General features: G+C 42.9%; 1 protein-coding gene across 6 annotated transcripts in view; it reads right to left on the minus strand.

The window, feature by feature from the left end:
• Window positions 1-1,449: 1,449 nt before the first annotated feature.
• KIF1B (kinesin family member 1B) overlaps window positions 1,450-14,588 on the minus strand; it is a 151,554-nt gene continuing 138,415 nt past the window's right edge. For 5 of the 6 annotated variants that reach the window (XM_040430752.1, XM_040430748.1, XM_040430749.1 and 2 more), the window contains 10 exons: window positions 14,152-14,285; window positions 10,919-10,980; window positions 10,579-10,724; window positions 9,761-10,000; window positions 9,575-9,646; window positions 7,690-7,811; window positions 7,460-7,609; window positions 7,155-7,347; window positions 6,447-6,565; window positions 1,450-6,331 (listed from right to left, as the gene is read on the minus strand). In XM_040430752.1, coding sequence (XP_040286686.1) covers window positions 6,292-6,331; window positions 6,447-6,565; window positions 7,155-7,347; window positions 7,460-7,609; window positions 7,690-7,811; window positions 9,575-9,646; window positions 9,761-10,000; window positions 10,579-10,724; window positions 10,919-10,980; window positions 14,152-14,285 — 1,278 coding nt within the window. In that variant the 3' untranslated portion in view covers window positions 1,450-6,291. The remainder of the gene's footprint in view (window positions 6,332-6,446; window positions 6,566-7,154; window positions 7,348-7,459; window positions 7,610-7,689; window positions 7,812-9,574; window positions 9,647-9,760; window positions 10,001-10,578; window positions 10,725-10,918; window positions 10,981-14,151; window positions 14,286-14,588) is intronic. The other variant, XM_040430750.1, reaches the window with a different exon arrangement.

Raw genomic sequence — 14,588 nt, forward strand, 5'->3', positions numbered from 1 at the left:
AGGTTATATTTTTTTTGCGGGGCCACGGAACAGAGCAACGGATGCGGACAGCACACGGAGTGCTGTCCACATCTTTTGCGGCCCCATTGAAGTCAATGGGTCCGCACCCAAGCCGCAAAAACTGCGGGTCGGATGTGGACCCGAACAACGGTTGTGTGCATGAGGCCTAATGTCAGAGATTTTCACTGATCACTGGTGGGAGATGCTCTGGAAATTTTCAGCTTAAAAGTGCACATGGAATACGGATGACACACAGAGAGCAAAGAACGGATATACGGACCATACACTGATACTTGACAGATGAATCACTGAAAGTCTTGTCATGGACATAATCTTAGACATGGATGTGTAAAAAAGGCCTTAAACAGGAGATTATGGGGGGGGGACACAACACCAACCTTCTCCAAAAGGTTGTCTCTAGTATTGAATAAGGAAAGAGAACTGAGTTCGGCTGCAATCCCAGACCCAGTCCATGCACAAGAGTGGCGCTGTTTCTGAACGAAAGCATCAAACATGCCATTGAAGATGCATGAGAAGACATAAGAGGAGACTCTGAGCTGTTAATGCACGGCTTGTACTTTTATTGTTAGGTCTTGTTCACTAACATTTCCAGTGGTGCAAGATTACCAATACACAGAGTTATATATATATCTGCATTGCACATCTAGGCTATACAGCAAATGGATCAGAATTAGTACAAATACATGATATATTTACATTTTGTATACTCAAGCCCACACATCCAATTATATTTACAAAGTAAAACACAGAAATTAAAACCGTGATGAGTTTCCTTCCTAGTCCTAAAAAATTTAGTAGGTCCTTGCTGTTTAGTGGTAGCCAAGGCTCGGGGCTATGTAATCTTTACACTGCCAGGAACCTTACCAAAGGTCTTCCTGTCCGCCGGACAGAACGGCAAGTTTAGTGGCCAGACATCACATGGTCTGAGGTAAGATTTGCCAGACTGCAGCCTATGTGTACTGACAGTGGATGACATCACACAGGTACAAGTGATGTCATCGGTGTATTTATATGCTGCCTTCTTCTACACGTTGGCTGAGGGCACAATGCACCATCTTGTGTTGTAGTTAGGCAAGTGTACAGTAACTGATGAGGAGATGTAGTCTGTCTTAAAGGGAATGCCCTGAATATTTTGGGCATTAGAGAGTCCTGACATGCTGTAAACCTGGGGTTTGTAAAGGAGATAAAACACTAATTGTATGAAAAGGTTTCTTTATAGCAGTTACATCATTACAAGGTGACCGCTTTGGTCCTATAAATCATCCCATGATGGGCAAAATTAAGACGAAGTATCATGTAGTAAGTGTGTGCAAAGGCCTGAGGGGTATTAAGAAAGGGTTGTGTCATTAACGAATACCTCCAGCAAGGAGACATCCTCACTCCTGCTAATCCCACATTCAACCCTCTACTACCTCTCATTTAAAAAAATAAAAACATAGATAAAGGGCTTGTCCAGGATTAAAAAAAAAAATGTGCTTCTTTCTTCCAAAAGCAGTGCCACGCCTGTCCTCTGGTTTTATGTGGTATTGCAGCTCGGTCCCTCTCACTTTAATGGAACTGAAATACAATACCAGATGCAGCTCATGGATAGGTAAGGTGCCGTTTCTGGAAGAAAGCAGACGTGTTCCAAATCCTGGACAACCACTATAGTGGGGCATCCCAAGTTCTACTAAATTTATGGCTATAGGCATTTTTTTTCAGCCCGGAAAATGGGTAAATCTAATGTCCCCCTCCTTTCCAGTGGTCTTCTTCCTGCTACTAAACACAGAGGGCTGTTATGGAATGAACGATACGTGGTACCAAAACTATTGGTATACAAAACATGACCACTCTAGTGTCCACGAGGTCCAGTGTGGTCACATCTGGTGGCAGAGTCTGCTACTAGGCTGCATTTTGAACTCATATGGGTGCTGCCTGGTAAACTCAAGGAATGTTCTTTAGTCCGAAGGACTCTAATTGAAAATTACAATAGGATAATCTGGGGCCACAGACACATTGGCCTGGCCCCTGCAATACCCACTGCACTACAGGCACAGCGGGCTTTTGTTCCATCCAGTGCTTGGAAAATCATAAGCCATTGGTATGTGTATAATGCCTCATCTATACTGCCCCCTATTGGTCTATATATCCTGTAATATTGATATACAGGCTAATCCTACAATTAGCAAAGCTTTAAATGTATTAACAAAAGCTAATTACTAGTAAAGAAGATGTGGATGATGTGACTGTCAGGACAGGGACAGCGGAGTCATGTCTGACCATTGCTGGTGCTAGGACCCCACTGCCTAACGCCCAGTCTTATGTTAGGCTGCTGAGACCCCTAGTAACCAGTCTTTCTCAGATTACTCCCAAAAATGACACTAAACTGAAGGCAGAGCAGGAGGCATGGGGACACAGAAATCACTGTGCATCTCCCTGAATCATCAGATGGAGGTTTATATTAACGTAGGCTGCCGCCTCTTTAATAGTCTGATATGTTTCATTATGGTGATGCTGGATCTTAAAGGGGCATGCACTGCAAGATTTCCACAATGATCAAAAAGAAAATTATTCTTGCTGTTGCTGATACTATACCGGAGTAAATTCAGAAATTGTATCATTTAATTAGCAACAAAATTAACAGGTTTGCCTCATTCTCCAATTTACCAGGACAAAACAAATTTTCAGCCATTTTGCCGACAATTACAGCTATGTGTATGGACACCTTTGCCTTACTGATCAGGAATTTAGGAGCTTGGTCTTATGTTTTTCTATCGCTGTCTGTTCAGCATTGCTAAAACATATTTTGGTGCACAATATGAAGTCCTATGCTACTGGCCCTTTAAGAAGACAGTTCAGTGGAGATGATTTATGTAATTGAGACTTGGGACTTAAAAATCCTATCAGCTGCCAAAGCGGTGGCCTGTAATCTAAGGAGCAAGTGAAAGGTGAGTAACTGAAGAATTTTTAACACGGCATGCAAATCTCATCAAGACATTAAAGACATCTGATGCTGGCGATTGTAGTGGTTCTATTAGAAAGTAAAACTTGTGCATTAATGAAATAATTACCATAATGTCTGATTTCTGGATGAGGAAGCACAAATGTACGAATACATTCCAGTTTACACAACTTGAAGTAGCGGCTCCAAACCAGTAGTCTGTCACTTCTGCCCGTCTACAGGTGTCATGACACTAGAACTCCTAGCATGTTGGGAGTTGTAGTGTCCCAAAACTCACTGGTTTGTATACAATGCGTCAGACCGCTGGTTTGAATTAGACACGTTAAATTTGAGAGTTCTTAAATCCAGTTCCATATACATTCATTCAAACCTTCCTATAGGCAGTGGATGTAGGGCACCTTAAAAAGTAGAAATCCTTCATTTCAGATGTGAGACCGCGCCAGCCGCAGACAGCGGTGAGGTTTTAAATGTAGCTGTGATATGCATAGTCCGCTCCCCCGCTAAGGTGCGACAACCACCAATCAATGCTGTTCTCTCCCCTCCATCATGTGCAAGTAAACGCAGGCATAATAAATACAATACACAAAACACAGAGAAACAAGTAAACGTCCCTTTAAAATCAGTAAACGAGCAAAAGACGGACTTTGCTTTGAGGTGAAACCAGACAGCGGATAAAAAGAAAAATGACATTGAAACTAAAGTGCATGCGTGTCGATTTAAAGCTGTAGTGATGGGATCAAGGTGCATGTTAAAAGGGAACATCCATCAATGAAGTGAAGAGAGCAGGGTCAAGGTAACAAACATAACAGATCTACTACTTTATATCAAGCTCGCCCACAAAAACGGCAGGGCTAGAGAGGGTGACAAAAGGAGTTGTCACCCAGGGCCCCAAAGCTTATAAGACAAGAAGCCCAGCACCAAACTTAACAACCTAGTAGTATTTAGTACTGTATGGAGGTATTATTTGTAATCTGAATTGCAGTATTATGTAGTGGCTTTCAGGCAGTACTATGTGGGCCCTATAGGGAGCATAATTAGAGCAATATAGGGCGGTATTACTTGGGCTGAAAGGGATTGTCTGGTTTTACAATATTGATGACCTATCCTCACAATAGGTCATCAATATCAGATCGGTGGGGGTTTGACTCCCGGCACCCCTGCTGATCAGCTGTTTGAAGGGGTCCGCAGGGCTTGTGCCAGCGCTGCTTCCTCTTCAATGTTTACCTGCACGCGGTCATGGTAGCACAAAGGCTTATAGGCAACCCCTTATAACACAGTTGTGGGTCCGACTCCCAGCTCCCTCTCCGATCTGATATTGATGACCTATCCTGAAGATAGGGAATCAAAATCGGAAACCAGGACAACCGCTTTAAATTCTGAGAAAAACTGTGTGTGTGTGTATGTATATATATATATATATATATATATATAAAATTATTTTTTTATGAAAAACCACCCCGACCAGAAAATACTTGCGCCCATTTGATGGGATCCAGCAGCTGACAACCCATAAAAAAGGTTATTTGACTAGTTTGTTCTATATAGCTCTAGTGCCTTTCATCCATGCATGTTTGCATATAATAGTTCTAAGTCAACTGGTAGGGTGCCTCCATTGTATGTATGAGACACGTTCACATTGACAATTTATTTTTGCAGGCAAGGATATTTCTGCTTGGGGCCCATCTTACTTGCAGCATGCTCATTGGGTTAGTTGGCCCATGGCATGGCGTTTGCAGAGCGTCACAGAGCTGGCTGACTCTGTATGTGACGGGGGCTTCAATCAGATATATGCTTGTAATACAGTTATCAAATGTGTAATACATATTTCCTACATACTTTGGAGGAAAGACAGAATTGTGAGTGAACTTATATTAGTAGAAATTGTGGCTATTTGAAAATCAATAAGAATCTGAAGAACTGTCTGGCATGTAAACCCTGCAGTAACGTTGGTCTCAAAATTGGGGCTTTACTGGCAAAAAGTAGGGAGCCACCATGTCGAACATGATCAAATTTGTTAATGGACACTCTGATATCACCCAAAGCAAAGACCGTAATACATTTTGATTCCTTTAAACCAATATATTTATATATTTATATATAATATGTAGAAATATAAGTTTATATCAAGGCTATAACCCATTTGTTGTAGAGCAGGTCTGCAATTGTCTGCAGGAACCCAAAGGGGAAAGGGTCAATGTAACATACTGTAACTCATCATCAGACCTTTCAGCTAACCGGTTAAGGTGAAGGGTGCTTGAAAGGGTCTCCTAAAAAACCTTCAGAGAATTCGTAAAAAAACAAAAAAAACATTGTACATTGTAACTCCTTCCCACCCAAATCCTGGCTTGATGGGTATGTTTTGCCTGGCGCACCTGTAGAGTTCAGAGAATTTATGCTTTATGGCCTGAGACAATAGATGGTATAGTATAGACTGTAATATGTCTCCCCCACTACAGAAAGGGTTTAGTTTCCTGCTCTTTTATGTTCCCATGTGCCCTCCTAGTTACAGCTAATAAAACATAAGCAGCATTTTCCAATCATACAATTTCCAAAAATCATAAAAATTATCCTCAAATCCAGTTATGCACTAAATTCAATATGTCCTACAGTGAGGAACACCAATTCCTGTTGCTGGTCTTTGCAGGGCGTGTGGATGACTGTGACTGTGCCACCTATACTATATGGCACCACTCTCCCCCACACCCAAGAAGCCTAGCAACATCAATAAAGTTTTTCAAAAATTTAAGAACTTTCCCATGGGCAAGTCCATTTTCTTTGGGGAGGGGGGGGGGGAGGGATAATCTGAAACACTCCCAACCCACTACGAATAGCCCCAACCACTGGAATGGTCACAGTGCAGCCACTGGCATTGGCGGTGCCGCAGCTGGAGGAGAAGAGACAGAGAAAGCAGTAGACATGGAACCTCCTGCCCTCCCCAGGAGTGGTTAGCAGCACAACGAGGGGTACAGGGAGACAAGTAAAATCTTGGGGAACGCTGGAGGTTTCCATAGCGACCAATCAATTGAGGAATATAGAAAAAAAAATGCATTTTCTGACAGACGAGTTACGCTACAGACACTAGAGACTGCTAGGAAAGAAGAAATTGGGGGAGGGGGTGGGACACGCATCCAGAAGAAAAGAGTGCGATCAGGAGTCCGTTTCTCTCTGTCCTTTCTTCTTTAGTTTGCCACATGCGACAAGTTGGGTTCGCTTTCAGCACATACGGAATAGGAGCCGGGGGAAAAGCCACAGTTTTACAGACAAGAGAAACGTCAAGAATCACAAAAGGAGGAGAGGGAGGAACCTCTCAGAATGGAACGTGGAGCTGCTCAGTACTTGGAGAGGGAACGACGTCTTGCAAGCTTCGATCTGTAGAAATCAGAATAAATCACATGGCTTTACTAATGGAAAAATGTATCCCAAACAACGTCCCATCACTGAAACACATGGGTAGAGGAAGCAGTTAAAATACATCTATACTCACCGTATAGTACCAGCGAGCAAGGGGTTAAAGGCATACAGCCAGTCATTCATATCTTTATCATTAATGGCCTGCAGCAGGATCCCGCGGTGCTTGGTACACACGGCAAATATGTTGGGGCTCTGAGGGAAGAATAATGCAGTACAGGAGATAAATACCCAAAATCTACATAAATGAAAGAATACAAGTTAAGTTTTATGGTTAATGCAGCAGTATTAGGTATGTTGGTCTAAGCTCTGGTCTTTAAGGGGTTAACTCATCTGAGACATTGGTGGCATATCACTAGGATATGCCACCAATGTCAGATAGGTTTGGGCATGCACATTGTGCTGTCTATTTCTATAGCAGTTCTGAAAATAGCATGCTTGGCCATTTTCGAAAGTCCCATAGAAATTAATGGAAGGTGCACCGTGCATGTGTAGCCACCACTCCATTCACTTCTATGGGACTGTTGGAGATAGCCAAGCCAGTGCTCGGCTATTTTTGGCAGTCCCATATAAATTAATAGAGGGTGACCAGAAAATGCACAGCTGCTCTCCACTCACTTCAGGAGTCCCGTTCCGGAGAGGTGGGACCAGCACCATATGACATTGGTGGCATATCCTAGTGATATGCCGCCAATGTCTCAGATGAGACAACCCCTTTAAGTAGATTATCTGAGAACTAAATTTGGAAATGTATTCAGTTCAGTGTATTGATCTCAGAGCGGACCTTGACCATGGCTTGTTGGTCCTCGCTGTACTCTACTTGAGCTGTAGACAGGTTGATGAGACAACGCTCCACTGGATCCTTGTCACTGTTGTAGATGAAGACATATGGGCGCCGAACTACCACATACTGCTTTGTCCATGAGTGAGATTGAGGCTCTTTGAAGTTCAAATAACCCTTTTTAGAGACCACCGACCTGAGGACAGAGCAAATGGGGTTCATTCTGTAACACAGAGAACCTAACTCCTGAAAATTACTTGTTTCAATACTCTTAGAAGCTAATGTTACTGCTTATAGGTATCTCTTACCCAGGTCTCAGCTCTTCAATATCGGGTACTAGGTTCAGAAACTCGTTTTTTCCAGCACGGGCCAAGTATGAGCTTTCTACTGGGGGAATTATCTGGAACTGTTCAAACTCTGAGCATGGACTGGAAGCACGGGAATTGGCTTCAGGGGTCCTGCAAGAAACAGAATTGATGAAGCACATGACTGGGGCAGCAACTATGCAAATGTATGTAGGCATCAGAATATCACTCACTTCTGATCCACAGAGCTGCATCTGGAGTCTGCTAATGATGGACAGGTAGAAGATGGAGTCAGGGTAGCGCTGCTAAAGCTGGAGACAGAGGGGTCACGACCGATAGGGGAAATATCGGACAGCTGGAAAGGAAACATTCACTGGAAATTATAATAGAACTGACTACTGTAACATAGATAGGAAAATAAAATCCTAACAAATTTGCTAACAAATTCCCCAAATTCTTAAAGCAGAAAGCAATGATGCAGTTGTTTCGAGCCATGGGGAAAAAATAGTGGCAATGTAAAGGGTTGTCCAGTCATATACATAAAGAGGTGCTCCCACGATAGATGATGAGTTACTGTTTGGCAGGAATCTTACCCGTGACGCCCCATGCTCCCCAGTTTGAATATAGCAGTTAAATTAATACTGCTGCTCCATTCACCTCTATGGGACTGCTAGAGATAGCCGAGTAAAGCACTTGGCCATCTTTGGCAATCCCATTCAAACAGGTGAACCGGATCGCCATTCTCAGACACTTATCCCCTATCCTGTGGAAACAGGATAAGTGATGGTCATTGGACAACCCATTTAGCAATAGTATAAAGGAAATTATGTAGCATCCACAATATCGGACAACTTTGTTCTTGGCAATTGTATTTCTGTTATTAAAGGGAATGTGTCAAAGAATTTTGTTTCTGCCAGTTAAAACCAGATAATGACCCATATCCTTTTTTTGCTTAGGGTACTTTCACACCAGCGTTAAAGTTTTCTGGTATTGGGTTCCATCATAGGGGCTCAATACCGTAAAAAAACGCATCAGTTTTGTCCTAATGCATTCTGAATGGAGAGCAATCCGTTCAGTATGCATCAGGATGTCTTCCGTTCCGTCCCTTTTACGGTATTTGGCCGGAGAAAATACCGCAGCATGCTGCGGCATTTTCTCCAGCCAAAATTCCGGAACACTTGCCGGATTGCTGGATCCGGCATTAATTTCCATTAAACAACAGAAACCATGGGCCACAGACAAAATGGGCAAAACTTGACATCAACTTCTATAGGAGATTTTTAAGCATGCTGTGTGACCTGCGCAGAGGTCAGGAGGGAGTAGATAAGCTGTGATATTATCACCTATTGTTAATGGTGGATCCTGTGTTTATACAGTAAAGTATACAGTAAAGTGCTCTGTTTTTAAATATAGATATTGACATGAAAAATTACAAAAATTCTATAAAAATGTGTTTAACCTAAAGAAATTATTTAAACAATAGCTCATTTTCTGATGACACATTCCATTTAAGGCTACTTTCCCACCTGCGTTAGCTGCGGATCCGTCTGGTATCTGCACAGACGGATCCGCACCTATAATGCAAACGCTTAGATCCGTTCAGAACGGATCCGTTTGCATTACCATGAACCAAAAAAAAAATAATCAAATATATATATTTTTTTCAATGATAATGCAAACGGATCTGTTTTGACTTTACATTGAAAGTCAATGGGGGACGGATCCGTTTGAAAATTGAGCCATATTGTGTCAACTTCAAACGGATCCGTCCCCATTGACTTACATTGTAAGGCTGGACGGATCCGTTTGCCTCCGCACGGCCAGGCGGACACCTGAACGCTGCAAGCTGCGTTCAGGTGTCCGCCTGCTGAGCGGAGGACAAACGCTGCCAGACTGATGCATTCTGAGCGGATCCGCATCCACTCAGAATGCATTAGGGCTGGACGGATCCGTTCGGGGCCGCTTGTGAGAGCCTTTAAACGGAACTCACAAGCGGAACCCCGACGCTAGTGTGAAAGTAGCCTAAACCAGAGAGATAAAAGGAACTTTACAACCAAACAGTTTAGAACAATAGATGCAGCATACAGTATCTATTTTAGGTTGCAATGTGTATCTCACCTTACAATCACTAATGCTGTTGCATACTTGGGTCAGCTCTTGGTTAAAAGTATGAGTGAGGAGTCGCAAGCACTGCAAGAAAAGTAGTATAGACATTGCCAACTGTTCCTTTAAGAGATTGTGTATATAAAGCCAATAGTGAAACAGAATACAGAGGTTACAGCCACTGTGCATAATCTTGACTACCTTAGTTGCTAGCTCCTTCTCACGATCCACCAGGCTCTCGACGTCGGTGGAGTCATATCCACTGCTCTCACTTGGGGTGATGGCACTTTCAAAGGTAGTGGTAGATATTTGGGAGGAGATGCTGGTGGAGGTGCTGAGCGTTCCACTGCTCAGACTGGGGGATATGGAGTCACTTAGGGATTTTGGAATGCTGTCACCAAGCTTCTCCCTGAGCAGGAGGAGATGCCGGGTCTTCTCCACCTTAAAGAACAAACAGATGATTATTTATAAGAAAATAAAATGGACAGTAGCACCTATCTGTTGTCAAGTGGCAGGTTACTTTTAGGGAAGTCTGTAAACCTTCTTAGAAATGTTGGGAACACAAGATGATTCTAAACCTCTGAAAAGGCCTGGGGCTTGCCTTGATGCCAAATTATCTGACATGCCAACAGTTTTATCAGATTATATCTTATTGAGAAAATCAATGTGCCATTCCAACTGTCAGGTCATTTATGGTATAACGGCAAACAGTGTTCAGATATGAAGGCTGGTCCCAGATATAAGATGGGTATCAGCTGAAAGTTTTATCTCTAAGGAAGGAGATAAGTGTCTGCCAATAGGATAAGTGGAAGTCAACAGGATATTGAGAGATTAAAATCCCATCTGTCTATTCAGGCTCTTTCTTTAGACATGCAATTGATGGTGGATCCCCCTCAAATTGGTACAGTCCATGGACAGAAATGTGCATATTCTTTGTGTGAATCAGAGTATATTTATTTCTTATTGTCTGAACACTAAACAATTGACCTAATGTATCAAAAAAAATCCTATCCAGCAACCTCATGTAACTGTTCCATTTTCTCAAGTTCCCACTGATGCTCAAGTATCAAGCTGTCCCCGCGAGGCCTCCAGCCAGCCAAGTTCTCTTCCCCTCGGACATAAGCCACCGAGGTATCCAGGATCTTTCTTCTCCTTCTCTGCATTCCTAAATGGTGAAGAAAAACCCCCATAATGAATAAGAACCAATTTCAGACCAACTTAGGTGCCCAAATATTCTTAAGGATTTACAATGGGTCACATAAGAAGAGAAAATTAACTGGAAATTGTACTACAGTATTAAACCATGATCACTCTTTTGAGTAGGGTCAGAAATGAGCACTTATCGAGGAAGATTCTTACCTGGACTTCCTGTGTCAGCCATTTTGCACAAACTGAGTTCATAGATTCCTGTTACTTTGTTACTGCAATAGTAATAAAAATATATGTTATTTCCACATTTACAAAAGGTAATAAACTCAAAACACCATAAAACACCTGCTATACAGTGGGACAAAAAAGTATTTAGTCAGCCACCAATTGTGCAAGTTCTTCCACTTAAAAAGATGAGAGGCCTGTAATTTTCATCATAGGTATACCTCAACTATGAGAGACATAATGAGAAAAAAAGAAAATCACATTGTCAGATTTTTTTAAAATGTATTTGCAAATTATGGTGGAAAATAAGTATTTGGTCAATAACAAAAGTTCATCTCAATACTTTGTTATATACCCTTTGTTGGCAATGACAGAGGTGAAACGTTTTCTGTAAGTCTTCACAATGTTTTCACACACTGTTGCTGGTATTTTGGCCCATTCCTCCATGCAGATCTCCTCTAGAGCAGTGATGTTTTAGGCCTGTCGCTGGGCAACACAGACTTTCAACTCCCTCCAAAGGTTTTCTATGGGGTTGAGATCTAGAGACTGGCTAGGCCACTTCAGGACCTTGAAATGCTTATTTCGAAGCCACCCCTTCGATGCCCGGGCGGTGTGTTTGGGATCACTGTCATGCTGAAAGACCCAGCCCTTTTTTATCTTCAATGCCCTTGCTGATGAAAGGAGGTTTTCACTCAAAATCTCACGTTACATGGCCCCATTCACTCTTTCCTTTACACGGATCAGTCGTCCTGGTACCTTTGCAGAAAAACAGGCCCAAAGCATGATGTTTGCAACCCCATGCTTTACAGTAGGTATGGTGTTCTTTGGATGCAACTCAGCATTCTTTCTCCTCCAAACACGAGTTTTTACCAAAAAAGTTCTACTTTGGTTTCATCTGACCATATGACATTCTCCCAATCCTCTTCAGGATCATCCAAATGCTCTCTAAATGCTCTCTAGCAAACTTCAGACGGGCCCGGACATGTACTGGCTTAAGCAGGGGGGCATGTCTGGCACTGCAGGATTTGAGTCCCTGGCGGTGTAGTGTGTTACTCATGGTAGCCTTTGTTACTTTGGTCCCAGCTCTCTGCAGGTCATTTACTAGGTCCCCCCGTGTGGTTCTGGGATTTTTGCTCACCGCTCTTGTGATTATTTTGACCCCACGGGGTGAGATCTTGCGTGGAGCCCCAGATCGAGGGAGATTATCAGTGGTCTTGTATGTCTTCCATTTTCTAATAATTGCTCCCACAGTTGATTTCTTCACACCAAGCTGCTTGCCTATTGCAGATTCAGTCTTCCCAGCCTGCTGCAGGTCTACAAATTTGTTTCTGGTGTCCTTCGACAGCTCTTTGGTCTTGGCCATAGTGGAGTTTGGAGTGTGACTGTTTGAGGTTGTGGACAGGTGTCTTTTATACGGATAACAAGTTCAAACAGGTACCATTAATACAGGTAACGAGTGGAGGACAGAGGAGCCTCTTAAAGAAGAAGTTACAGGTCTGTGAGAGCCAGAAGTCTTGCTTGTTTGTAGGTGACCAAATACTTATTTTACTGAGGAATTTACCAATCAATTCATTAGAAATCCTACAATGTGATTTCCTGTATTCTTTCCCCACATTCTGTCTCTCATAGTTGAAGTGTACCTATGATGAAAATTACAGGCCTCTCTCATCTTTTTAAGTGGGAGAACTTGCACAATTGGTAGCGGACAATACTTTTTTGCCCCACTGTACCTCCAGCTGTATTCATAGTTCTACCCATTATAAAAAGTCTACACATTCAGCAAAGCTTAAAGGGGTTCTGAAGTTTGTTTTAACTAATGATCTATCCTCTGGATAGATCATCAGCATCTGACCGGCGGGGATCACCCAGGACCCCTGCCAATCAGCTGTTTGAGAAGGCAGCGGCGCAACAGCAGCGCCGCGGCCTTCTCACTGTTTACCGCTGGCCCAGTGACGTCACTAGTATCAACTGGCCTGGGCAGGGCTAAGCTCTCCGTTCACTTGAATGGAGCTTAGCCCTGCCCAGGCCAGTTGATACTAGTCGTGAAGTCACTGGGCCAGCAGTAAACAGTGAGAAGGCTGCGGCGCTGCTGGCGCGCCACTGCCTTCTCAAACAGCTGATTGGCGGGGGTCCCGGGTGTCAGACCCCCGCCGGTCAGATGTTGATGATCTATCCAGAGGATAGATCATCAGTTAAAACAAACTGTAGAACCCCTTTAAAGAAGACTGGTCACCACAAATTGCAATGCAATCTGAAAGCAGCATGTTATAGAGCAGGAGAAGCTGGGCTGATTGATATATTTTTGTGGGAAAACGTAAAACCTGTAATTTATACATTTGCTTTTTTCACCTCCTGTGAAAAGCATTGGCAGAGTTATCAGTGACTGACAGCTATCTCTTATGTACATATACACACAATGCTATCAATCCCTGATCAACCTTCCCTCCTGTACCGTTAGCTGTTCATGGGAGGTGAAGAACAGTAGAGATATGAATGTATAAATTACAGGTTTTACTGAATCTTTTCCCATAAAAATATATAATCAATCCACTAAGATTCTCATGCTCTATAACATGGTGCTTTCAGATTGCGTTGCATTTTGTGGTGATCGGAATCACTTCTGTCCCTCTGGAGCTCACAATCTTCTATTCCTACATATAACCGACACATTAGGGAAAATACCATGCAAGGCCACTTAACCCATTAAAGGGGTTGTGCCGCCATCCTCAGGATAGGTCATCAATATCTTACCGGAGGGGGTCTGACCGGCATCCTCGCCTGTCAGCTGTCTGAAGAGGTGGTGGCACTCGTACGAGCACTGCTCGCTTGCGGCGGTGGCACAGTGTAATTACAAGTGCTTGTTCCATTCAAGTGAATAGAACAACACTTGCTTACACTGCACCGCCTAGATTTCTGAGACAACGTGAACTGTAGTCTTTAAGAGGAAGTAGCACTTGTAAGAGCACCGACTCCTCTTTAAACTGCTGATCAGCGGAGGTGCCGAGAGTCAAACCCCCACCGATCAGATATTGAGAACCTATTCTGAGGACAGGTCATCAAAATGTACTTTGGCTGAACAATATCATTTATCCATGACCTGGATAAATGAGAACCTTCACAGACATTTGGCTGAACAACCCCTTTATTGAAAAGGAATTGGAGAACCTCATGATAACATAGTTTGGTACTCTCAGCGGTGCCATTATTTGAGTATTTACCAATCAGGAGACTTTGAATAACCGCTGCCAAATAGACTGCGCAGGGAACGTGGAGGGGAGATTTTGGCATCACGTGAATAAAAGACCATGCATACGTCCTTAGTAATGACTGCTGGCTGGATGCAGTGGTCAAGCTGTAAAGGACAGAAAGAAAATGTATTACAACGCACTACAGATCTTTCTTTACTGCATATATACACTGCCTATAAAATGTATTCATACCCCTTGGATGGGCGGGAGGGGGGGGGGTGTGAAGATTTTTTTTATAAAATCTAATTGTTACTCAACAATAAGGCTTCATGCACATAAGGGTGCACATTTTGACTTATATGGTATACAAAGCAGGATTGTACTAAAGCTACCTACACTGGCCACATACATTGTATTAACATCAGCTGAACCTTCTGATTTCGGCTAGATCGGATGACCACCCAGTG

Source organism: Bufo bufo, chromosome 1 (assembly GCF_905171765.1).
Source record: "Bufo bufo chromosome 1, aBufBuf1.1, whole genome shotgun sequence".
NCBI classification, from domain to species: domain Eukaryota; kingdom Metazoa; phylum Chordata; class Amphibia; order Anura; family Bufonidae; genus Bufo; species Bufo bufo.